General features: G+C 38.2%; 2 protein-coding genes across 3 annotated transcripts; one reads left to right on the top strand and one right to left on the bottom strand.

The window, feature by feature from the left end:
- The first annotated feature begins 13,048 nt into the window (after positions 1–13,048).
- Positions 13,049–17,173, top strand: LOC130710412 (protein STRICTOSIDINE SYNTHASE-LIKE 5-like). Its single transcript, XM_057559675.1, has 4 exons — positions 13,049–13,611; positions 14,800–15,107; positions 15,274–15,403; positions 16,753–17,173. The coding sequence occupies exons 1-4, from the start codon at positions 13,195–13,197 to the stop codon at positions 17,026–17,028; spliced, it is 1,131 nt and encodes a 376-aa protein (XP_057415658.1). The 5' UTR covers positions 13,049–13,194; the 3' UTR covers positions 17,029–17,173.
- Positions 17,174–17,326: 153 nt separating this feature from the next.
- On the bottom strand, positions 17,327–25,526 carry LOC130710411 (isovalerate--CoA ligase AAE2-like). Of its 2 annotated transcripts, none has more exons than XM_057559672.1 (2): positions 25,015–25,526; positions 17,327–19,139 (listed from the first exon to the last, which is right to left on the bottom strand). In XM_057559672.1, the coding sequence occupies exons 1-2, from the start codon at positions 25,348–25,350 to the stop codon at positions 17,670–17,672; spliced, it is 1,806 nt and encodes a 601-aa protein (XP_057415655.1). In that variant the 5' UTR covers positions 25,351–25,526; the 3' UTR covers positions 17,327–17,669. The 2 variants fall into 2 exon arrangements, with proteins under 2 accessions (XP_057415655.1, XP_057415656.1); XM_057559673.1 differs by lacking the exon at positions 25,015–25,526 and adding an exon at positions 20,242–20,715.
- Positions 25,527–26,663: the final 1,137 nt, after the last annotated feature.

Below are 26,663 nucleotides of genomic sequence, written 5' to 3'. Positions count from 1 at the left end.
CCTTAAGCTGCTCAGAATGTTCCTTCCAGTTCTACTCAGTCAAGCTCGTCCAGACTCGACATCATGGAACAGCGTCTTGATACTCATGAATCCATGCTACTCGAAATGAAGCACATGATGATGGAACTTCTGCGTCGATCTGATAAACCCTAGTTTTAGGATCTCTTCGCTTTTCTTTTTCTTTAACTTTGTTTTATTTCGTTAACTTCTATTTCTTTTTATATATTTATTCTACTTTGTTCATGTGTGATTATCTATGCATATCTATCTATATTTTTGTCACATATGCTTGCAAAAATCTTTTTATTCATAATTTTTTTTTTTACATCATACATTCTTTTCCTAAAGTCTAGAATGGAGGATCCCTCCTCATTCTTCTGCACTCCTGGCGCTGCTCTGACCTATCCTTCTCCAGACGCTCCAGTGCATACTGGATGTTGTTGAGCCTGTCCTTTAGCTCATCCCTCTCCAGAATCTCTTCTGCAGTCTTGAGCTTCTCTTCAAAACTCTCTTTTTCTTCCAGCAGCTTGCGTTCAAGCTGGCTGAGTTCTTGCACCTCCTCCACGAAGGCAAGAAATTCCCTCAGGTCTCTTTTCAACTCTTGACGCAGGTCCTTCTCCAGCAGTGTCCGTGTTAGCTCTGAGATGGTCCTAGTACCCTTCTGGATGCCTGATGTTCAGGGACAAGTCCTCCTCAAAGGCCTTCCTTCTCAGCTCTTCTAGTGCTACGATGTATGATGCCATTTTTTTTCTTTACTGAAAATTGTTCGAGTTGTGAAGCTTACCTTTCTCTCCAACGCTTTATATAGGCTTCACTTTCTCTCCGAAAGTTAATGCTCCTACAGTTTCTCGAGGTTAAGTTCTTGGTAACTGACCCTCCTCTTTACTCCCTTGGCCGGTGGTAAACGTTCTTATCTTGCATTAACTCTTCTATTTATTTCGCCTAACTCTGATTCTTGCATCGTTTTCGTTTTCTTTAAACTTAGACCTTCTCTAAGGGGGAGTACCTTGTACTTCAAGCTAAGTTTTTCACACCCCAAGCTTTTTGCTTATGACAAAAAGGGGAAGTAAACCCAGTTTTTGATGTGTAAGATGTGTTAGTGTGATTTTTTTTCTTTTGGAGAATTTAAGAGTTCCACCTTCATGACCATAGATGTGTCACTGGGCAAATACAAGGAATACATTTCACTTCTTCTGAAGTGATTATAATTTGACTCTGATACCCAAGACTCTGATACCTTGTCCGTGACTCTGATTACTTATGCGCTCTGATTACTCGATTTTCATCTATGTCATAAGTTTTTTCACTCTGAACTCTTATATCATTTAGCTCAGAATCTAGACTTTACTAACGTTTTCATCAAGTATTAGATTCAGGGGGAGCTAAGCTCAGAATCAAGCAGTGACTTGACTTCAGAATGAGCAAGATAAACTATTCACATCAGGATAAGTCTTACTCTATATCTCTAAACTCTGAGTGAATTTAGTTTAATGTTTAAGAATTGTTCATCAAAAATCTTAGTTTTGTCATCATCAAAAAGGGGGAGATTGTAAGATCAAGTTTTGATCTAGTAGTACAACTCTAGGCCAGACATACTATTTAGTGTTCATTTATGTGCTCGTTTCCAATCAGATCCAAGGGAAACCCACTTAACTGCTGTTAAGAGGATCCTAAGGTATCTGAAAGGCACCACTAACCTTGGCTTGATGTATAAGAAAACATCAGAGTATAAGCTTTCAGGTTATTGTGATGCTGATTATGCTGGAGATAGAACAGAGAGAAAAAGTACTTCTGGAAATTGTCAATTTCTGGGAAGCAATCTAGTCTCATGGGCAAGCAAGAGGCAATCAACCATTGCACTATCAACTGCAGAGGCAGAATATATCTCAGCAGCAATATGCAGCACTCAGATGCTCTGGATGAAACATCAGCTGGAGGATTATCAGATCCTTGAGAGCAATATCCCAATCTATTGTGATAACACTGCTGCAATCTCATTGAGTAAGAATCCTATCTTGCATTCAAGGGCAAAGCACATTGAGGTAAAGTATCACTTTATTAGAGATTATGTACAGAAGGGCGTACTTCTTCTGAAGTTTGTTGATACTGACCATCAATGGGCAGATATCTTTACAAAGCCCTTAGCAGAGGATAGATTTAATTTTATTCTGAAAAATCTGAACATGGACTTTTGTCCAGAGTGAAGATGGATCAGAACCTCTGACTATGATACTTCTTGATCAGAAGATGTCTAGTCCAGAAGGTAACTCAATCAGAGTGTGTGTACCCATTGGTACAGACTCTGAAGCTGAGACAGCAACACGTGTGTCAGTATTTCTGATGCATAGTTCCTTGTGCCCGTGTGACAGTCTGTCATGATTGCGTGTAGATGTGCTTCTCTCCTGTGTGTGATATGTGTATTTACTGTTAATATCTATCTTTAATTTTCAACCGTTGATTTTAAATTGCTTTTTGAATCAACAACGGTTATTTGTCAAAACCCACTATACACACACGATCTCCTTCACTTCCGGTTTTTACTCTCTCTCTTTCTTGCTATTTCAAAACCGCTTATCCTCGATTTCTCTCTCGATCTCTCTTCATCTTTCAACCTTCATCTTCTACCTAAACCTTCAACCGCTCCAAAAATGGTGAGTCAAACCAGAAGAGCTACTGCAGATGCAACCCAGTTCCCTCATATGGTAGTTGGTCTAGCAACAGGTCAAAGGGGTTCTGAGAATCCGCCTCAAGATCAAGGTCAAGCTCAAGAGCAGATTATTCCGATTGCAGAACGGGGTTGTGCCGTTCACTGCGTATATGCTCCTGAGGAACTTCAAGTACTGGCAGAATGGAGATTCGACCTCGACAACCTTGCTACAAATGGGTATGATCTTCGTCCTGAAGTCCAAGTTCAAGGTTGGGGAAATTACTCCAACAGGCTTCGAGGACCGGTGTATGATAAACTGATCAAGGAATTCTGGAAGCACGCCGACTGCGATGATACTCAGGTGGTATCTCACATTCTTGGAAGAAAGATCATCATTACAGAGAAGTCTTTCGTGAACCTGCTGGGTGCAGAAACTGCTTTTGGGTATCGTTTCCAATTCACTGAATCAAAGCTGAAACCCAAGACGAAGGATGAGACCAACAAGGCCCTGTACACCAATTACAAACCAGGCAAGACGAATTACAAAGTGATGGACCTTCATCCCAAGCTCAGGATCTGGCACAAGATTTTGCTCCACTGCATAAACCAGAGACCAAAGGGCAGTTCCCCAGACTACATCAACTTCAACCAGAAGGCGATGTTGTTCTTCATCCAAGACAAGAAGAAGATCTGCCTTCCCTACTTCCTGTTCTCCTACTTGAAGGAGTGTATCCGGAAGTCTCGTACCACTGCCTCCATCAAGTCAGCAATCAAGTATATTCCCTTTGGAAGACTGTTGTCTGATCTCTTCATTGAGAGTGGCCTCATTCAAGATCTGATAAATGCTGGATGCACAGAGGATCTGACCACTATTGTCAGTGATGTCTTCACTGCAAATTCTCTGAAGAAAATGGGCCTAGTCAAGAAGAAGATTGCTCCTGCCCATGAAGACACATCTTCTGAGATCAGAAGTAGAAGGGTGCCTCTGAATGACTACCCTCTGTGGACACAGGCAGACAATCCTGAAGCCATTAGGTGCTATGTTGAAGACCTAAGGGCTCAAGGCTTTGAAATTGATCTTGATGAATTCTTCAGCATACTGCCGCCAGCTCCTGAGTTTCCTTCTCCTATCAAGAAGAAAGTTCAGAGGAAGATGATCCTAGAAGAATCTTCTGAGGAATCAGATGTCCCTCTGACCAGAAAGAAGAAGACTGGTCAATCCAAGAGAAAACATGATGAAACCAGCAAGCCCGATGATGGTGATGATGGTGATAATGAGGATGGTCCTCCTTCTCCTAAGAAGAAGAAGAAGCAGGTCAGAATTGTGGTGAAGCCTACTCGGGTGGAACCAGCTGCTGAAGTGATCAGACGGATTGAAACTCCTGCCAGAGTGACAAGGTCATCAGCACAATCAAGTAAGTATGCAGTTGCTTCTGATGATGATTTGAATTTATTTGATGCACTCCCCATATCAGCCATGCTCAAACAATCTTCAAATCCACTCACTCCTATTCCTGAGTCCCAACCAGCTGCACAAACCACCTCTCCACCACATTCCCCAAGGTCTTCATTTTTTCAACCTTCCCCTACTGAAGCACCTCTCTGGAATTTGCTCCAGAACCAACCCTCTAGGCCAGATGAACCAACCTCTCCCATTACCATCCCGTACAACCCATTAACTTCTGAACCCATCATTCATGAGCAACCAGAGCCTAACCAAACAGAACCTGGACCCAGAACCTCTGATCACTCTGTCCCAAGAGCATCAGAACGTCTGGCTCCCAGAACCACGGATACAGACTCTTCCACAGCCCTTACACCTGTATCCTTCCCAACAAATGTTGCTGATTCTTCTCCTTCCAACAACTCTGAATCCCTTCGCAAATTCATGGAAGTTAGAAAAGAAAAGGTGTCTACCTTAGAAGAATATTATCTCACTTGTCCAAGCCCTAGGAGATATCCTAGCCCTAGACCCGAACGTCTAGTTGACCCAGATGAACCTATCTTGGCCAATCCTTTACATGAGGCAGACCCTTTGGCTCAACAAGCTCACCCTGCCCCTGACCAACAAGAGCCTATTCAACCAGAACCTGAACCAGAACAATCTGTGTCTAACCAATCCTCAGTTAGATCACCCCATCCTCTGGTTGAAACTTCTTAACCTCACCTTGGAACCTCTGAACCAAATGCTCAAATGTTTAACATTGGCTCTCCACAAGGTGCCTCTGAAGCTCACAGCAGCAATCACCCAGCCTCTCCTGAAACCAACCTCTTTATAATTCCTTACACTCACCTCCGACCCACATCTCTCTCTGAGTTCATCAATATTTTCGATCATGAAGCCTCTTTGATGCTACGCAATGTGCAAGGTCAGACTGACCTAAGCGAGAATGCTGAACATGTGGCTGAAGAGTGGAACAATCTGGGCACTTGGCTAGTGGCTCAAGTTCCAGTTATGATGCAGCTCCTACATGCAGAGGGATGTCAGAGGATCGAGGCTGCAAAGCAAAGGTTTGCTAGAAGGGTGGCTCTTCATGAACAAGAACAGAGACATAAGCTACTTGAAGCTATTGAAGAAGCCCAAAGAAAGAAAGAACAAGCAGAAGAAGCTGCACCTCAAGCAGCAGCTCAAGCTGAACAAGCCAGATTAGAGACAGAACGACTTGAAGCTGAGGCTGAAGCTCTTAGATGCCAAGCACTTGCACCCGTAGTTTTTACTCTTACAGCTTCTGCTTCCACTCCAGATCCTCACGCTGCTCAGAATGTTCCTTCTAGTTCTGCTCAGCCAAACTCGTCCAGACTCGACATTGTGGAACAACGTCTTGACACTCATGAGTCTCTGCTGATTGAAATGAAGCAAATGATGATGGAACTTCTGCGTCGATCTGATAAACCCTAGCCTTCGCTTTGATTTCTTTTTCTTTATCTATGTTTTATTTCGTTAACCTCTTGCTCTTTCTTATTAATCTTTACTTTGTTCGTTTGTGATTTTCTATGCACATATATATATTTCTGACATTATGTTTGCAAATTAATTTTTTATTAGTATTCATCATAAACGCTTTTACATCATACATTCTCTTTCTTTTTCCTAAAATCCTAGAATGGAGGATCCCTCCTCATTCTTCTGCACTCCTGGCGCTGCTCTGACCTCTCCTTCTCCAGACGCTCCAGTGCATACTGGATGTTGTTGAGCCTGTCTTTTAGCTCATCCCTCTCCAGAATCTCTTCTGCAGTCTTGAGCTTCTCTTCAAAAATCTCTATTTCTTCCAGCAGCTTGAGTTCAAGCTGGCTGAGTTCTTGCACCTCCTCCACGAAGGCAAGAAATTCCCTCAAGTCTCTCTTCAACTCTGGACGTAGGTCCTCCTCCAGCAGTGTCCGTGTTAGCTCTGAGATGGTCTTTGTACCCTCTGGATGCCTAATGTTCAGGAACAAGTCCTCCTCAAAGGCCTTCTTTCTCAGCTCTTCTAGTGCTACGATGTATGATGCCATTTTTTTTTTACTGAAAATTGCTCGAGTTGTGAAGCTTACCTCTCTCTCCAACGCTTTATATAGGCTTCACTTTCTCTCTGAAAGTTAATGCTTCTACAGTTTCTCGAGGTTAAGTTCTTGGTAACTGACCCTCCTCTTTACTCCCTTGGCCGGTGGTAAACGTTCTTATCTTGCATTAACTCTTCTATTTATTTCGCCTAACTCTGATTCTTGCATCGTTTTCGTTTTCTTTAAACTTAGACCTTCTCTAAGGGGGAGTACCTTGTACTTCAAGCTAAGTTTTTCAAACCCCAAGCTTTTTGCTTATGACAAAAAGGGGGAGTAAACCCAGTTTTTGATGTGTAAGATGTGTTAGTGTGATTTATTTTTCTTTTGGAGAATTTAAGAGTTCCACCTTTATGACCATAGATGTGTCACTGGGCAAATACAAGGAATACATTTCACTTCTTCTGAAGTGGTTCTAATTTGACTCTGATACCCAAGACTCTGATACCTTGTCCGTGACTCTGATTACTTATGCGCTCTGATTACTCTATTTTCATCTATGTCATAAGTTTTTCACTCTGAACTCTTATATCATTTAGCTCAGAATCTAGACTTTACTAATGTTTTCATCAAGTATTAGATTCAGGGGGAGCTAAGCTCAGAATCAAGCAGTGACTTGAATTCAGAATGAGCAAGATAAACTATTCACATCAGGATAAGTCTTATTCTATATCTCTAAACTCTGAGTGAATTTAGTTTAATGTTTAAGAATTGTTCATCAAAAATCTTAGTTTTGTCATCATTAAAAAGGGGGAGATTGTAAGATCAAGTTTTGATCTAGTAGTACAACTCTATGTTTTGATGATTACAAGTTAATCTTTTGATATGAACAATTGTGGTACTCTAACGTGTTTTTCTGAGTGTGTTATTTACAGGCTCTGACCTCAACTCAATCTCACACAAATCAGAAGCACTGTGTATAAAGAGCGACCCAAGCAACGCTTTCGCATTCACCATGTTCAGTATGAACAGTGGAAAAGCTTCAGAAGTTCTGAAGTTATACAAACTCTGGTGTGGACTCAGTCACTAGAAGTTCTGAAGATCCAGAAAGTCTGATAACCAAGAAACACTGAAGGCTCAGATATTCTGATGGTGTAGAAGACTATGAAGATCCAGAAGCTGATTAGTGAAATTCTGATGTCCAGAAGCAAGATACTCTGAAGATCATGTACTTCCCTCTGAGTTCAGAATCAGAAGAAACAATGGTCAGAGGATCTGGGCTTTCCCTCTGACTCTGATCAACCGGCTTCACAAGTTCCAATATGAAGCATTCCCCTGATCAGAAGTCTCCTAAGTTTAAAGGTCAAGTCGCTATCCAAGTACAAAAGCAACTGTACCTTCCTGACGACCTACCTAACAGTCTCAGACATAGCAGAAGCTGGATTTTCCAGAACTGCCCTCCAACGGTAGCATTTTCCATGCAACGCTCAACCCTAATCCTTGGAGTATATAAAGAGGCTGAAGACTGAAAGAAGCGGCTAGAAGCATTCACATACGCGCAAGACAAATTCAAATTCTTCTAAGCTTTCTTTCATCTGAAATTCATTGAGTTTACTATTAGCTTTTTAGAAGCAAATCTCTTGTAAACAATTCTTTGATAAACAGTTTGTTTAGTTCCTTTAGGAGATCAAGGTTGATCGGATCCTAGAGAAGACTAAGAGAGTGAATCTTAGTGTGAGCTAAGTCAGTGTAATTGTTAGTCACTTGTAGGTTTCAAGTGCAGTTGTAACTCTTACCTGATTAGTGGATTGCCTTCATTCTAAGAAGGAAGAAATCACCTTAACGGGTGGACTGGAGTAGCTTGAGTGATTTATCAAGTGAACCAGGATAAAATCCTTGTGTGCTTTTCTATCTCTTATCTTTAGCACTTAAGTTCTCGAAAGATTTGTCAAAATCTTTAAGGTGGAAGCTTTATACTGAAAACGTTATTCAACCCCCCCCCCTTTCTACCGTTTTTCATACCTTCAAAAGGTGCCTTCGGGTACCTCGGGCATTCGATGGGGGATATGATCGACCACATAGTTAGGATCGACCTGTTGATGTCGGGCAAAGCGGAGGAAAAAGTCGACCCTCAGGGTTAGGACTGATCCGGATGTCTAGGTTGTAAGCGACACCCGAGGGATATGGTCGACACAATGCTAGTGTTAGGACCGACTCGATCGTGCCCATCCTACTTCTTCCGGAACATTTTGAATTGACGTTGCATGACATATCATGCACTCTAACTATAGTTGTTGAGATCTTGATGATTTGATGTTGATAAACATCGTTATGTGTTTTGATGATTGAATTGTATTAGAGATTCGATAACATGCTATGTATATACCTTAAGGTAGACAATATAGAACTTATATCTATATATACAACATATATATATATATATATATATATATATATACCCCCTATTCTTCACATGTTGCTTGTATTATCTATTATATTCTGTGAGTTGACCCTCGCGTTGTGGCTTTGTGTGTATGTTTGTGTTTGGGCGGTCGGCCTGCTGCCAGACGTTCAACAACTGATTTGTGATGGTTCGTCGTTCGGGGAGGACCCGGAGCGAAATGACTACTACTGAGCCTTCGACGTGGACCCGGACTTCATGCAGGATCGGATGAGGGTCGATGTTCGGGGTGTAGTATATAGGGTTTCGTTGTCAACAACTGATTGTCATAGGTCTCATTTTGTGTGGTTCTCTTCCATGAGGATCACAGGGAGTTTGTCGGACGTAGGAGGTCTTTTGGAGGCCGTTCTGGGCTGACTTACTTTCTTAGAGGACTGTATTCATAAAACTTATGACTCTGACTATGGGTCGCACTTATTTGCATGCGGGCACTACTTTCAGTTACTTGGTGTTACTTTCCGTCACTTGAGGACACTCATGACGATGCTTTTAGTTACAGCGAGGGCTGTACTTATATTGTATATTAGTCGCTGTTAATCGCGATTGAGTTCAGTCTTTATTACGATAAGTCTTTTACTTTAAAAAGAAAACGAAAAAAAATACATGTTTTTCCGCTTTATTTTACTTTTGAGTTACTAAAGTGACACCCGGAAATCAGGGTGTTACAGTGGATATCTATCATTTGGGCAATTTGGAGTCTCAGAAACAATCTTATCTTCAGGAATGGTCAAATAGATGTCGACAAGGTGCTGGAAGGGATTCAATTTAAATCATGGAGCTGTTCAAAGGTAGACACAAAGGGTTGCATTATACTCTTTATGAATGGCAAGCACAACCATTCATTCTTTTAAATTCCTTGTGATTACTCTGTTTGAGATGGTTACTACCTTGTGTTGGTTAATTGCTTTGTATCGACTGGGTGATTCAATTGGAGGCTTTGCTCTCCGTATGGATGCGTACTGGTATGCTGAAGTTCAAGTCTTTTTCCTCATGTTTGCTTAATAACAGTTAGCAACTTTGTTGTTGGTGATGTCGTGTGATGTCTTATATTTTGGAGAGTTCAGATTTTGGTTGTTGCCTTATTTGTTTGTACCGTTGGCTAGGTGTAAGCATATGGTTAAGTTTGCTTTGAGTGTTCCATATGTTTACTTGGCTGGTTACAATCTATGTTTCCTCTGTTTTCTTTTGTATTAATGTCCCTTGTAATTATCATGGGTTGAGGTACCCCTAGTACATTTTTAATAGAATTTTGCTTTAAAAAAAAAACATAATTAATCTTAGTTTGTAGAAGAAATTTGTTCCTTTAAAATTAAAAACATTTTTTTTATTACAAGAGGAAAAAAATTAAAAACATTTGAACATATTGTTTTATTTTTTAAATATCTATCGCTTTAAAATTTAAATAAAGATCACTAAAGAAAATATAAGAATTGATGAAATTACGTCTAAATAAAAAATAGTATTTCAGAAAACGAAAGAAATGTAACCGAGTCTCGTATATTGATTATTCTATACTGTATTGTACAAGAGAAGCATTTTTATATAGAGCTAGAAAGAAACAGTGAATCATTTGCACTACAACAATTTTTTCTTTAAGCAATATTAGGTCGTGCAACGAGCAAAAAATGTTACCTAAAAATGTGTCAGGTACCAATTTGGGCCTATTGTCATATAAGTTTGTTTTAGGTCATACATTTTTCACAACACTAAATAATTTTTTCATAAAGGCAGGTTGTTGGCTATTTCATGCAATAAGTTACATTTTCTAAGTGTTACTGTAGAGTATGAGAATTTGTACCAAAGGGAAAAGATAGCGCTAGAACATTAGACTGATGGAAACCGTTGCGTAAAATTTAGAAACATTTTATGTGTCTTTTGGCTAAACTTTTGAACTGATGCAAAAAGCAAAAAATGTAGTACAGTGACGGTCTAAAGCATAAGTGCCAGCTAGTGCTAACTAATAAATGATTAACTACAACATAACCAATCAAAATAGAATGACTTCTCTAACATTCCTCTGCAAACTCAAGGTGGTAGAGCAGGTGGAAATCTATCTATCGCATTGAATTTGTCTCTAAGATCTTGAAACCGAGTAAAGGAGAGAGTTTTAGTGAAGATATTAGTCAGTTGGTCCCACGAGCGAATACGAGAGACAAAAAGAATATTGTTAAGAACATTTTCTCACAAAAATATGTCCAACACCATGTGCTTTGTTCTTTTATGCATAACATGATTGTGTGCAAAGAAGCTTTGGTGCGGTATTGGCTAAGATACAATAGTCTGCTTCAGTAATGGACCTTGCAACTAAGGTTTGCTTCTTTGAACTCCATGAATTACAGGTTTTAAAGACACAAAACCCTGAAGTAGACTTGCTTTAATCTTGGTATGATGCCCGCCCAATATGCATCATAGAAAGCAACCACAAGTATATATAGATTGAACAAATGAATATTTTTAATCAACCCATAACTAATTGTTCGCTCATGATATCGAAGAAGCCGCTTAAATTCCTTCCAATGCTCCTCCAAGGGCTAGGAAATGAATTGATAAACTTAATTCAGAGCATGGGAGATTTCAGGACGAGTGATTGAGGCATATTGGCGGGCACCAACAATATATTTGTAGAAACTTGGATTTGACATATAGTTGGAACATGTTTTCGTTAACTTCGGATCACCAATCATGGGAGATGAGATTCCTTTTGCTTCAAGAATTTGAGTTTTCTCCAGGAAATCAGTAATATACTTGGACTAACACACATGTAAATTATCATTTGGAAGATGCTTGACTTCAATGCCAAGAAAGTAATTTGTTCCGGCTATCTTCTAAGTCACCTCATCTAAGGACATCTCAGCCGACAAAAAGGAATAATGCACAGAAGCATTCACCTTAAGGCCGAGCTAAATGACTCAAGGAGAAACATCCCTTCCAGCTAGTGCCCTCTCAGTCATTTGAAGATTGAGGCACAGTGAACTAAGGCAAGGAGGCCATAGGCAATCTACTTTCATATAAAACTTCTTAGAGCTCTGAGACTATAAATACAGGTTTTATCATTCATATTTTATAACATTATATTCGCTCTTAGCATTTAGAATTGAGTTCTAACTGAGTCTTTAGAAGTCTCTCCCAAACTTGTACCGACTTAAACGTTAGAGTGTCTTTTGCAAGTATTATACCCTACATCGTAGAACCAGGAAGCTTCGTCGTGGCCTCAAGGACCACAAACATCTCTAAAAGGAAAAACAGTGAAGCTACCCTCACATGGCAATGAGTTCTTCATAGCATGAAAAATGAAGTGTCGTACCTTATTTGGGATTTGAACCTTCCAAACTTGCTTCCACGGATAGTCGACATTGGACGAGATGGCCTCTGTTTCCATTTTACCAGCCTGCAACTAATCGATTGTAAAAAGGCAAAACAGTGAAGCTACCATCCTCACACCAACACCATTTCAATGAATCACGTCTTCCTGTGGGGAGAAAACACTATGTATAAGCTCAGAATTCCATCTTTGAGGTCGCTCTTCATGAATTAGATCCGCAACCACCTCCAAACCCCAATGCCATCACCTCACGATGACAGAAAGATTGTAAGAAAATATAAACATATATATATATATATATATAATCGGGTCGGTGACCCAAAGGGTACATAATCTTTATTCTATATATATATATATATATATATATATATATATATATATATATATATAATCGGGTCGGTGACCCAAAGGGTACATAATCTTTATTCTCTAGGCCATATTTATATTAAATCTTTTATTTTTGAAAACAAAAAAAAATAGAAGCTCAGCCCGTGATCCATGTGATACACATGAATACATGATAATAAACACTCAAAAACGCCAATGTTAAAAAAATGTGAAAGTGAATGTCAAAATACAACTACTTGTCAATATTTTAATGTTTGGACATCGAGACTGATGTAGTCAATGCCGGCCACAATTTAACACACATATATTATGAAATAATTATCTTCATAATTCAATCTCACCTCCACCTTAACTGAGAAATGAAAACGAGCATTATGAATTTATGATAGTTGATGTGAGAAGAAAAAACGAGAGAAATTATAAGAGAAAGTAAGTAAAATGTGTTTACTAAATCAAAACCAATATATATCTCTACTAACATATTAAGTAAGTAATTGATTTCAAAAAAATACATTAAGTAATGTTAACCGACTTAAGGATTGAAAATTGATAAAAATGAAAGAAATAAAATACTTTTTAAGGAAATATTAATTCTTCGAAAGTATAACTCAGCTACTATTTTTTACTTGCACGTAAAAACCACTTGTTAGATTGTGCTAATATATCTACATTTCTAAACCCCTTTAATAAATAATGCTCTCTGCTTGATTATTAAATTAAATTACGTTGTTAAATATTTTTATTGAAAGGACAAGGTTGGAGATAGAGTTATGAGATGATTTCAGTCCAAAGTAGGTGGCATTTATGCTGATTAAGAAGTTCACAACAAGTACAATATTATAAATAGCTAGTCTGTCATCATTCTCATCCTAATCCTTGACAAAGCTTGAAACAAACCACTGCCACTAAAACCTTACCACCACTCCAACCATATATAAAATGTCCGAGCCAGGCCATGTTCGTAAAACCTCATCATCATGGCTCTTAACACCACTTTTCGCCATAGTTCTACCGGTTGCAGCGGCGGCCGCGGTTCTGTTCTGGCTCGACCCGTTCGAACCGGTTCAAATCCCGGTTCACAGTACGAGTCGATCCGCGTTGGCGGCCGCCGGCACCATACGTAACGACCACATGCTGCGAGGATCCGATAAAGTGGGGGAGGGACACATGATGGGACCGGAAGACTTGGTCTACGACGCCGCAACGGGCGTGGTATACACAGGGTGTGTGGATGGGTGGATTAAGCGAGTCAGATTGAATGACTCGGTGGTTGAGGACTGGGTCAACACCGGAGGAAGACCACTTGGGCTGGCTTTTGATCAGAATGGAGATCTCATTGTTGCCGACGCTGATAAGGTAAAATATTATGGGATTTGAATATTCGGTATTGTGAACAAGGATACAGTTAACAAACTATCTCACGTGTCCGTTTTATTAATTGTCTCCTCTCCTCTAGTAAGAAAACATATTTTTTGTCATACTATATATAGATTATGAACTGCGAGTTCTCATGCCGTATCTAAATTAGCTGGATGAACTTCAAGGGGTTGGTTTTGTGAAGTATGAAAGATGATACTTTGATAGGTTGCACGTTCAAACTTTTCCTAATATTTTAAAGGTAAGTTAAATATAAATCTTCGATAATGTTATTTGATTCTGACTGTTTTTTCTACCTTAGACTAATGCACAATCTCCTCATTCTAAATTTTTTTAACCAAACAAAGAGTTAATTTTTTGATCAACTATATGTATTTTTATATTAAATGTTTTTTATTTTTCTTATAATTTATGTAGATTTTTTTAAATTTCTTTTTTTAGCCAATTTTTTTTTTTTTTCATTTCACCTCTTAAATGATAAAGTTCTGGATAGGCACTTGTAAGTTCTCATATTGTTGTTATCTCAATTATTATCAACTAAGTTTTGATTCATTCAACGTTGCTTTCTTTATCATTTTAATTTTATTACCTTTCTCTTTCTATCTTGTTTTTTATTAAACCACTCATCCTATCTCTTTTTTGTCTCTTCTACTTCTTATTATTAGGTGTAGTTTGATTTGGAGTATAAAAATAGTATGTTCTATTTGAATTGATCTTTCTATCTTTTTTCAAACATCACTTTTTTAAAATTCTACATCTGGTATTGGTTTAGTATGTTTTATTTTTTTATATGTTATGAGAGTCTCGATAATTAAGGGTCTAGAGTTCGATCATCTGCATCCAACTCATCTTTTAATAAAAAGTTAAATTTTAAAACATGGTAGGTGAGTCTGTGTCTTATCCACGTTTCGTCCAAAGAACTCTTACGTGAGAGTGTGTTATAAAACTATTCATATAACTCTTACCAATAATTTAAGTTTTTTGAATAAGTAGCTACTTTGACACAGATCTCTCTAAAGAGATATATGAAAGAAAGAGAGATAAATAATGAGTTTGTCCTAAAATAATTTATACTAAATTTACCTAAAGGTTCATGAGTGTGGACCTATTTTAAAGATGGTTCACATATAATTGTAGACATTTTCTGAGTAGTCCAATTGAATGCAGGGTCTTCTGAGAGTGACAAGGCAAAAGGAGATTGAGGTGCTGGTAGTTGAGAATGAGGGTTCAAAATTCAGACTAACTGATGGTGTTGATGTAGCACATGATGGTACTATTTATTTCACCGACGCTTCATCCAAATACTCCATTAAGGACTCCATATTAGACATATTGGAAGGTAACCCTAATGGTAGGTTCATGAGCTATGATCCAACAACGAAAAGAACAACCCTACTTGCCCATGACCTCTACTTTCCCAATGGAGTCGCTGTTTCACCAGATCAACATTTTGTGGTCTTCTGTGAAACTGCCCTGTAAGTTAGTTATACTTCCATGCTCACCTAGTAGTGTTTTTTTTTATTGTTAATTAATTATCTGGGTAAGTGAAGGTTGGGCTTCATTTGAATTCGGGCTTAATAGGCCCAACACATTGAATATGCTAGGCTTATTTCTGAATTAATTAATGGGCTGATTGTGCAGGGTGAAGTGCATGAAATATTTCATACGAGGCCCTAAGAAAGGAAGCATGGAAAAGTTTTGTGACTTGCCTGGCTTACCTGATAACATTCATTACGATGGACAAGGACAGTATTGGATTGGAATAGCCACGGTAACCTGTGCTTTTGAAAATTTTCTACAATTTATCTTAACTGTTAATTATTGGGGAAACTTCTAAATGTAAGAAATTGATTCTGAGAGGAAAAAAAACACTGAATCAAACATGCTCTATCGATCCCTTGACATATAAGTGGTCTAGCATTCAGTTTTATAACTAACTAAAGGGAAATAAAGTTACGCTTTATTTACTTTGGACTAAGAAAAGTTTTTGTTCTTTCAAAAAAAAAAGAGTTTTGGTTTAGAAGTTAGAAATGTTTCTGTACAAATTAATTTTAGGTTTAAATATGTTTTTAGTCCCTCTAAAATTAGCATTCTTTGGTTTAGGCTCCTCTAAATTATTATTTTTGAAAACCGCCCCTAAATGAAAATTAATACTGAGGTTTCAGCCCCTGCCGTCACCTTCCATACTTTAGAGGGACCTAAGACCATGATAAAAATTGGTTTTAGGTCATTCTAAAATCATTGTTCTTTGGTTTAGGCCCCTCTAAAGTCATGTCACATCAGCTTCCGTTAAGTGATTCAGCACTCAATAGATGGAAGGTGACGACAACGACCAAAAGCTCAGTACTATTTTTCAAATAGGGGTGTTTTAAAAAAACATATTTTGAGGGGCTTAAACCAAAGAACTCTGATTTTTTAAAGACCAAAAACATATTTAAGCCTTAATTTCATGTAAAAACCATATTGTAAGAAGTACTGAATTATCGTTCTACCATGGTATCGGTAAGGAGTACTAAATGTTAGTAGTAGTATATGGTTTGTGCTAGATTAGTTTTAACATGATTCACCATAGAATTTTTGTCCATAAAACTATATGATTAAGATTGGTACACACCCAATAGATATAGACCACTAGAGAGATAAGAAAATGGGAGAGATAGTTGATAATGTAATATATAATGTAGAGTGACCAGAAGAGAAATGTATGTATTGTTTGGTGGTACATGTACGTATCGTTACTAAAAATTTATATTTGTGTGTTACTGATGGCGTTGGTTGAGTGAAAAAAGGTTGGGGAAAAACTTCTTGAGCCCGTAGGTTTCCCATGTCTTAGATTGCAACACTAAAGAAAATGTCATTTTCGAAATTAAGATATATATATATATATATATGTGTTAACCCTTGGAAACGTGAAAAGAGATATGAGGATTCTTATATATTAAGCCTAAAACCATGATATTACATAAAGTAAAGTATGAACGAATATATAAGGATTTCAAATTTTGACACAGTTCAATTTTAATTCTTAGAATACTTTGTCTATGATTTGTTATAAGAAGTACTGAATTATCACTCTTCTGTTTTCTGATCATAATTGTATTTTTGGTGCATTATGGGCAGGCCTTTGGCACTGATTTGGATGTATTATTTAGATACCCTTTCTTGAGGAAGGTTTTAGCAATAGTTACAAAGCATGTACCGAGTCTAAGTGTGGTGAAGAACGGTGGAGTTCTGGCTGTGGATTTGGAAGGCAAGCCAACTGCATACTATTATGATCCCAAATTAACATTGACTTCTGGGATCAAAATAGGGAACCGTCTATATTGCGGTTCAATTATCTACCCCTTTCTATTACGTCTTGATACAGAGCAATATCCTGCTCTCCCCGCAATATGAACATGTAATTGAGAACATCTCATACAATTGTAGCAAATATTTTTAGTGTCATGTGGGTGGCATAAATTGGGATTCATGCCAAAATTTCATACATCACTCAGCTATATTTAGTTTACCATAATAAAAATCGGAATTTCAAGTCGAACAGCTTTTCTATTTATATTTTTTTGAACTTAGAAAATTGGGTTAAATATGTTTTTAGTTTTTGTAAATATAGGGTTATTTGATTTTACTCCGTCATCAAAGTAAAGTTGCATTTAAGTCACTGCAATTAGAGAATATAACCCTAGGGACCAAATAGGAAAGGTGTATCCACCACCACTAAATTGAAACACCACTAAAGTAACAAGGATTAAATTACAAATTTACTCCGGCGAAGGATTAAAATCAACCGACCCTACATTTACATAGACCAAAAACATATTTTTAACACTAGATAATTTTGTCCCTCTTTTCCTTCTATCTCCTTTTACATTTCCATTGCCCTTTGTCTTGTTTTTTCATCATATCATTTGTCAGTTGTCACATTTTTTTTTTATCTTTTTGTCTCCCTCTAAACCAAAGAAGCGTGTATCCACCTCCAAATGGCTGAGACTATTCTTTCTTTGCTCTTTTATAACTATCTTGAGTAATCAAATCTACTACAATTTATTATACTCTTGGGGTCCAGAAATGCTTCCCAAGGCCCTAGCTTTCTCCCTCAGAACATACTTTTGTATCTTCCCAGTAGATGTTTTTGGCATATCTTGGAAAATGACTGTTTTAGGAGCCATGTAATGGGGCAAATGGTCCCTGCAAAAGTTTATGATTTCTTGGGCATCTGCATCAAATTCAAACCCCTCTTTCAACTTCACAAAGGCACAAGGAGTTTGACCCCAATGATCATCCGGCCGGGCAACAACCGCAGCTTCAAGAACTGCTGGATGGCTATACAAAACTGTTTCCACCTCAACTGAGCTAATGTTTTCACCCCCAGAGATTATTATGTCCTTCAATCTGTCCTTGACTTCTATGTAGCCATCAGGGTGTTTCACTGCAAGATCCCCACTATGAAACCACCCATCACTAAAAGCTTTTTCTGTTGCTTTCAAATCTCTATAATATCCACTCATCACTGTGTTCCCTCTAAACATGATCTCACCCATTGTTTTGCCGTCATTCGGAACGCTTTCCATTGTGTCAGGATCTTTGACATCAATCTCCTCCAAACCCACATGGGGCACCCCTTGTCTGGCTTTCATCTTTGATCTTTCTTCAGGAGGCAATGAGTCCCACTCAGGTCTCCATGCACAGAAAGTCCCCGGACCATATGTTTCTGTGAGGCCATATAGGTGAGAAACGCTGAAACCGAGTTCCTCCATCTTGTACAGGATTTGCGGCGGTGGAGGAGAACCTCCTGTCATCACTACCACCTTTTGATTGAGTGGCTTTCTATCAGTTAATTCTGAGTTCACAATCATGTTTAATACTGTAGGAGCTCCTGCCATGTGTGTCACATTGTGCTCAGTTATATTATCAAATATGTTCTTTGGAGTGACTTTCCTTACACAGATATTGGTACCAAATTGTGCTGCCACTCCCCAAGGGAGGCACCAACCATTGCAATGGAAGAATGGAACATTCCAAAGATAAACAGGGTAAAGGTCCATTCTGAAGAGTAGAACCGTTGCTAGAGAGTTCAGATAAGCACCCCTGTGACTGTAGACAACTCCTTTAGGCCTAGATGTGGTGCCAGAGGTGTAGTTTATACTTATGGGATCCGATTCACTATGTGGTCTCACTATGTCAAAACCATTGTGCCCAAAAGCCAGTAGCTTCTCATACTCATAACTAATTGAAGTAATGTCAATGGTAGATGAGCAATTAGAGTCAGTAATCAATACTAAAATTGGCGATTCTATCGCTCTTTTGTGTAGGAGGTCCAATGCCCCCCGAGCAATTTCAAGTAGTTGGTAGTCTACAAAAAGGATCTTCGCTTGTGAATGTTCCAGCAAGATTGAAGTCATAGCTGCATCAAGGCGTGAATTTAGGGTACAAAGGATGGCTCCAGCCATTGGGACCGCAAAGTGCAGCTCATACATTGCAGGGACATTAGGTGACAGGGTTGCAACCTGTTTACATACAACATGGAGGAGAATCAGAAATTTATTTACTTTAGGGAATTTCAAGATTCTTCAGGATATTTGTTCCCTAGCACAAGTTTCATCAATGCAAATGCAGTATGTTTTATACAAGGCTAAAAAAGCATTTTTTGCCTCTGATGTTTCAAGTTTGTGTAAATTCTGTCTCTACTATATTTTTATCGACGTTTATACCCCTCATGTTTTCAAACAGTGCACTGTCTACCCCTCCGTCAGTCAGGCTTTCCCTTTGAGAGGTTCCTGAGTGGATTGGAGAGATGAAGAAGAGTATATGAAGTTGATGATGATCAAGGAAATGATATAAATTAAATTTGCTTGATGAATATATCAATTATACATGTAATTGAACTGGTTAAATGCATGTTTTGCTACTTACAGGTCTTGAATTGAATCTCCCTTGCCCATTTTTTCCAATTTCACTTGTAATTTCCATGTGACAGTTCCAAAAAAATATAAAAAAAAAATGTCACATCAGCTCATTCCGCTAGTTTTTTAACGTTTGACTGATGGAGGGGTAGATGATGCACTGTTTGAAAATATGAGGGGTAGAAACATCAATAAAAATAGAGTAGGGGCAGAATTTGCACAAACTTAAAACATCAAGGGTCAAAAGTGTTTTTTAGCCTTTATACAAACTTCTAAGCAATGCAAATGAAGTATGTTTCTAACTAGAAAACATGAAGAAAAGTGTAAACTTAGTAAATTCGTGAAAATTCTAGACCTAAGAGTGCAAAAATGTCATTGTAGTTGCTGCAATTCAGCATATAAACAAGAAAGCCTAACTTAAATGTCTCCTTAGTCCTTCCATTTACCAAACAAAACAGACAGCTATCAACTACTCTTCCAAATGTTCATCCTAGCCAGTTTCCAAAATTCTGCCACGCTTGAAGCTTACTAGTACTACTCGAATCAATACCACCTAAATATTCAATTAACTCCTCTATTCCAAAACTTACCATCTACCCAGAATCCTAACCATAGAACACGGATCAAACAAGTTTATGTTTAGAAATTCTGAAACTTATCACAGTAAAATTAAAACATAATAGGGCCCAATAGTACCATAACTCACCACATCCCCATGGGAAATTCCCAATTGGGTCAGAGCAGAAGCAAGTTTGAGGCACCTTTGATTGGTTTCACCCCAGCTATACTTCAAAGAACCATACACAAGAGATGTTCTGTCTCTGCAAACCTTTGCTGCTCTCTCTAGAAAGCTGATAGGGGACAGAAGAGCGAAATTTGCAGAGCATTGAAGCAGGCCCTCAATCGATTCCCATGATCCCGGATCGGAATCCTGGGGAAAGTTACAATTTTGGCGTGAATTATGAGCTGAGAAGAGTTTTGTTGGTTTGAATTGCCTTAAAGAACAAGACCAAAGCATGCTCTTGAAGCTGATTACCATGTTAACTGATAAATCACACTTGATGGTTCAAAGTATGAGAATATCAACTAAGATTGTATTAGTACAATTCCAATAAGGCTTAAATAAGTTTTTCGTCCCTAACATTTCCATAATACCTGGTTTTCGTCCCTCGCCGGAGCAAATGTGGGGTTTAGTCCCTAACCTTTGCCAAAACGTTTGGTTTTGGTCCCTCCGGAGCTCTGGGTCAACGCCGGAGCTCCGATGGCCCATGTGGCATGACCACGTCACTTTAATGAGCCCAGCTGGAATTTATTTTTATTTAAAATATAAAAAAAACATATAATTAAAACCCCTTTTTCTAAATTAAATCCTAAATTAAATATTCATCTTATCATTTTCAACATCATATCATCCTCAACCCTAGAAAACAAAATCCCAAACCCAGTAATAGAGATAATAAAGTGGTGACTCAAAGAAGTCCCACATTGCCTATATTAGCAAGTGCACAAGTGCATATATAATAAAAGAACACACACATCCATTGCCTTAAGCCTAAGGTTTTGTGGTGTGTGGTTCTAACTTAGGATTTCTAACATGGTATCAGAGCTGGTCTGATCCAAGCCATGACTTCCGCTTCAAAAAAAAAAAAAACGTACAAAAAAAAAAGAAAATCGAAAAAAAAAAAAAAAGCAAAAATGGCAGTCCCATTTGCGCAAGCCAAGACCTCAGACTCAGACGAAGGAGCACAAGTCCAAGGAACTCCGATGTTCCCGCTAGAGTACTAGCCCAGACAAAGAAAGTCGAAAGGCAGACTCAGACGAAGGAGCACAAGTCCGACGACCACTGATGTTCCCGCTGGAGTTCAAGGCACAGGCCAAAAAAAAAAATGGAGTCTCAATTGAGGGGGAGTAATAGAGATAATAAAGTGGTGACTCAAAGAAGTCCCACATTGCCTATATTAGCAAGTGCACAAGTGCATATATAATAAAAGAACACACACATCCATTGCCTTAAGCCTAAGGTTTTGTGGTGTGTGGTTCTAACTTAGGATTTCTAACACCCAGAAAGGCAGAAACACATTTAGCTTTTCAAATCCCAGAGGCATAAACCTAGGAAACAAAAACCCCACACCTCCATGGATTGATTCAAGTTTGGTTGATTCAACTTTGTTGTTTCCCACACAACTACAAAACAAAACCAAACCCACACCCCCTTTCTCGATCCTTTTTGGGTTTGGGTCATAGATGGAGAGGGGAAAGGGTCATAGATGCACAACAAGGAGAACGATTGGTGTGAACTTGGTTGCAGAGGTCGTGTGACGGCGGAGTGGAGCGGTGCTTCGTGGCTCCAACTTGATGATTCGCCGGATCCAATACATGTCTTCCTCCACCGTCCTTTTCTTCGTTCTCCCTCTATCGATCCTTTTTCACTTAGCTTCTTCGATGGGGCAGCAATTAAGCTGCAGAAGATGGGGATCTGTTGCAGTTTGCTCAAAGACACCTGCGTGTGCATTTTTTTCTTTTTCTTTTCCTCTTTGCCTTACTGGACATCATGTGCGTGTTTGTGTTTTGTTTGGGTTGCTGCCATCTTGGTTTGTGGGATTGGATTCTAGGTAATGTGAATATTCAAAGGGAATGAGTTTGATTTTGACAGGGAAAGGTAACAACAGAAGCAATGAAGATGGAGGTGGTTTGGATCTGCAAAGATTGTTATGCTTATGAATTTCCCTGTTTAATGTTTTTATTTAATTAAGTTATGAAATTATAAAAATTATAATTTAAATGAAAAATAAAAATAAATTCCAGCTGGGCTTATTAAAGTGACGTGGCCATGCCACATGGGCCACCGGAGCTCCGGCGTTGACCCAGAGCTCCGGAGGGACCAAAACCAAACGTTTTGGCAAAGGTTAGGGACTAAACCCCATCTTTGCTCCAGCGAGGGACGAAAACCAGGTATTATAGAAAGATTAGGGACGAAAAACTTATTTAAGCCTTCCAATAATGGTTTCTATGAATCTATAGGAGTGGAGGGTTATGATCAGACGATACGATTACTAGATATAAAACTAGTGGAAATGCAGGGTTACTTGCCATTTTAGGCTTGCAATTATTATTGTACCAACCTATCAATTACCATAAATTTGAACAACCACCAGTAACGTTACACCTCACAGTCCTCACTGACATGGACACACGACAGTCAGTAAGCAAAAAATCACTTGCAATATGAAAATGTCTAAAATCCAATTACTGTTGTGTATTTCATGACTACCTAGTGTAACTAAGCAAACACATATGAAAATGTAGTTGATATGTGATTAACCAAGGTGTTTCAAATTTCGTAGCCATATCTTGATGACACACACAACAATCAACAATGGACTACCAGTGATTACAGCTGAGTTAATAATATTAAAAATAGAATGGAACTGACTCACTCACAAGTCACAAGTCACAAAGTAACATGATTAACAGTGAAAGCCCCAATAATAGCCTTATTCTCAAATCAAAGATGTTCCAAATGATCCTTCAACGTTGGATGTGGTCGAGTTTCCCATGACTAGTTCCATCTTCTCTCCTGTCCCGTTTGCACGAGCTAGAGGGTTTCGTCTTCTTCCTCTCCTTCAATTGCATGTTGCATGTAATCGGAGTGCGCATGCTACGGTTCTATGATGTATAAACTTGATTGAACTCAGAGGCCTCCCTCTTTCCTTTTTCATCGCTGCACTCCCCTTTATCAGATTATAAATTAATGGTCAGGATTTGGCGATAGAGGAAACTGCAGTGAGATGGCTGCAGCCTGCAGGGGATCTATTTTGCTTTACCAGTTGAATTTGCAAAATAACAATCATGTCTTTTAAATACCTTTTACCATAAATAAATTAACCTTTGATACCACATACAGTCAAGAGCCGTCGCTGAATGATAGCTCAAGTGTTAAGAGTTAGGTGATATATGGATTAGGAAGGGAAAGGTGCAGGCATCAATCCCTAGCGGGTGCAATTTAACTTTCCTATGTAAAAAAAAAGCTCTTAGAGCCACAGTTTAGATTCAATTACATGTCACTTTTTCTTTCATCTTGTTTCCACTCACTTTAATTTTTTATCTTCCTTCTTTTCCCTTTGAATATTTACAAAGAGGTGACGCGTGGTCCCTGTTCCAAAGATCGAACCTTTCCTCGTGGGTCAACTCGAACGGGTTTCTGTTCAACAAAGTTAATGAATTTGACTCAGTGGGGCTGCGCTACTTCGTCAGAAGCTAAACTGCTGCAACTTGTGGCAGAGTTGTGAGGCATGTGGGGGATAAAGAGCTTGCACACCGCTTTGGATTGGGTCGATGGGCTCGCGCTTGTCGAGAAAGAGCCGATATGGTTGAGGTGAGAGTGATGGTGGGTTCATTGAAGGATCCCAACGACGGAAGATGGCGCCGCCAAAAACAAGGCCGAGAATGGTGCAAAGGAAGGGGAGTGTGTGAGATTCACCGACACACTACTATTTTATATGGTCCACCGTAGACATCACCAAAAGTTTGTATAAAATATGTGATATTTGTTGACAAAATGTGTGCCATGAAACATTAATTTATGTGTAGTTCCAACTGCCCAAAAGCTTGAGATGGCTCGCAGCCAGCCTAAAGGTCTCACAATTAAGTTAGTATCATATGGGTGGACGGTATGACTTAGTTAAGGAACATTTCATCTTTGCTAAGGTCGATCGGTCGCACGAAGACCCGTTTAATAATAAAAAGCAAGGTCGTCCAAAGCAACCTTGCTCTTGAAAGACCATATCCATATGCAAGACTTCCTAAACCTATAAATACTTGTATAGTCGCTTATTTACATAGCATTTTGCTCATTAAGCAAAACTCTTAGTTCTTCTTAGACTTTAAAATCTTTTTTTTTCTCTATTTTACCAACGACAAGTACACGCACATTGTGTCAACGCAACTCCGTCGCACAAATTTAGTCAATCAAGACAACACACACCACCACAAAAAATAAGGAGAAACGAACAATCTCATTTTTGGATGAATATATTCTTATATTTCACTCCACGTTATCAATACCTTGACACCGTAAAGCAATTGGAGTTATGACATCCAATGTTACATACCATTATTGTCCCCTTAACCTATCGATACTGCAATGCCAAGATTAGATGCTTTTGCTGTATCCCTCTTCAATAATCAAATAAAACAAACTGTTATCAAATACTCTAACAAATTTCATCTTAGCCACTTTTTAAATTTTGCCAATCTAGCTTGTTATACCATCCAACACCACCTAAAGATTCAATTAACTCTTAACCCAACTCTGGGCACAGGATAAAGCAGAGACCAGATATATGGTTATCAAGACTACCTAGAATCGTAATCATAGCACACAGATTAAACAAGTTTCTGTTCAGAAACATGCACAAATTCTGAAACCTCGTCACATGCAGTAAAATCAGAACATAGATACCAGAATAACAGAACTCACCACATCGCCACGGGAAATTCCCAACTGGGTCAGAGCAGAAGCAAGTTTGAGACACCTTTCATTGGTTTCTCCCCAGCTATACTTCAAAGAACCATACACAAGAGATGTTCTGTCTCTGCAAACCTTTGCTGCTCTCTCTAAGAAGCTGATAGGAGACAAAGGAGTGAAATTTGCAGGGCAATGAAGTAGACCCTCCATCGATTCCCATGATCCCTGATCAGAATCTTCAGAAAAGTTGCCAATTTTGCGTGATTGATGAGCTGATGAGTAGAGCTGAGTTGATCTGATTTGGCTTAAAGAACCAATCCGAAGCAGGCTCTTGAAGACCTTGTTCATGGTAACAGACAAGGGACAACAACCACAGTTGAGAGTTGAATTTATGAGAACATGTCAACCAAGAGAGTGACGAGTTTATCTGTTAGAACTTAGAAGAAAAACATTAAGAATTAATATGATTCTTTAACTTTTTAGGAAGAGTGAAGGGTCACACGATTTGATGATACTATAATATAGATAGACGAAAAATGAAACTGAGAAGTTCACAATTGATTTATAATGTGATGTAAGCGAAAAGGTAGAAAAAGTAAACAATTTTAGTTTAGAAAAATCAAATGTGTCAGCATTTTTATACTAGTAATGATTATCAGTATTATCATACAATCAATAATGTCAATATCCTTACTTTGTGGTATGCGAGTAAAATATCTTCACGGATCTTTGTCGTACATGAATCCGCAACTGAAATGAAACAGTGTTCATCAGCCATCACATCACAGGTCAATAGAGTACAAATTTACACACATTTCATTTTTTTTTCTCTTCTCATTATTACACATATTTCTTCTTATCTTTCATTTCTTATCACATAAGTGACATCACATATCATATTGGTGATTTTTCTATTTTTTCTTCTCACTCATCTAAGATAGGTAGAGGTGGAAAAGAGTGGTGAAGACAACATTATCTATAGCAATATACTTGCGATCTCTTATTTATTAAGGATATTGTTCATCAGTAATGATATATACACACCTCATTTTTAAAACACTTCATTTCCACCTCTTTTTATTTCTATCTCTCTCCTCTTACCATCTATCACATCTCATACTTTCTCTCTCTTACTTTTCCTTTTTTTCTTATCTCTCTCATCATTCCACCTCTTCCACCTCAAAAATGAGAATCAAACTGAATTTTTAACCGCAGTATTTTTTTTAATATTGCTCTTATATTGCTCTTATTTAATTCTGAATATTGCTCTTATTTGTTTTATGGTTACAGACTCTCTAACCATCAATATCTCCTTATTTGCCAGTTTAGTGTTGAATGAGGAGGTGCCCTTGAAACTATTTTCTTTGTAGCTGCTCATATTTTGGTCTTGTGATGGTTTCTATTTAATCATATGCAGTCACATTTCAATAAAATTATAATGACTCTCTTTTCCACTTTTTTCATTCTCCAAAAATTACTTTTTCATGTGGTTAGAGATAATTTTAAAATTTAACAATATTTGAGAACAAATTTAAAGTAATTAACTAAATTAACTCCTTTCAAAAAAATAAAACTTCATTAACCAACTTTCTTGAATAATCTTTTGTTCAGACCTATTTTTTAGGTGTGAATTAGTTGGTTGATTCTTATATTAAAAAACG

Source organism: Lotus japonicus, chromosome 4, assembly GCF_012489685.1.
Source record: "Lotus japonicus ecotype B-129 chromosome 4, LjGifu_v1.2".
Taxonomy (NCBI): Eukaryota; Viridiplantae; Streptophyta; class Magnoliopsida; order Fabales; family Fabaceae; genus Lotus; species Lotus japonicus.
This window is presented reverse-complemented; position numbering and strand designations above follow the sequence as displayed.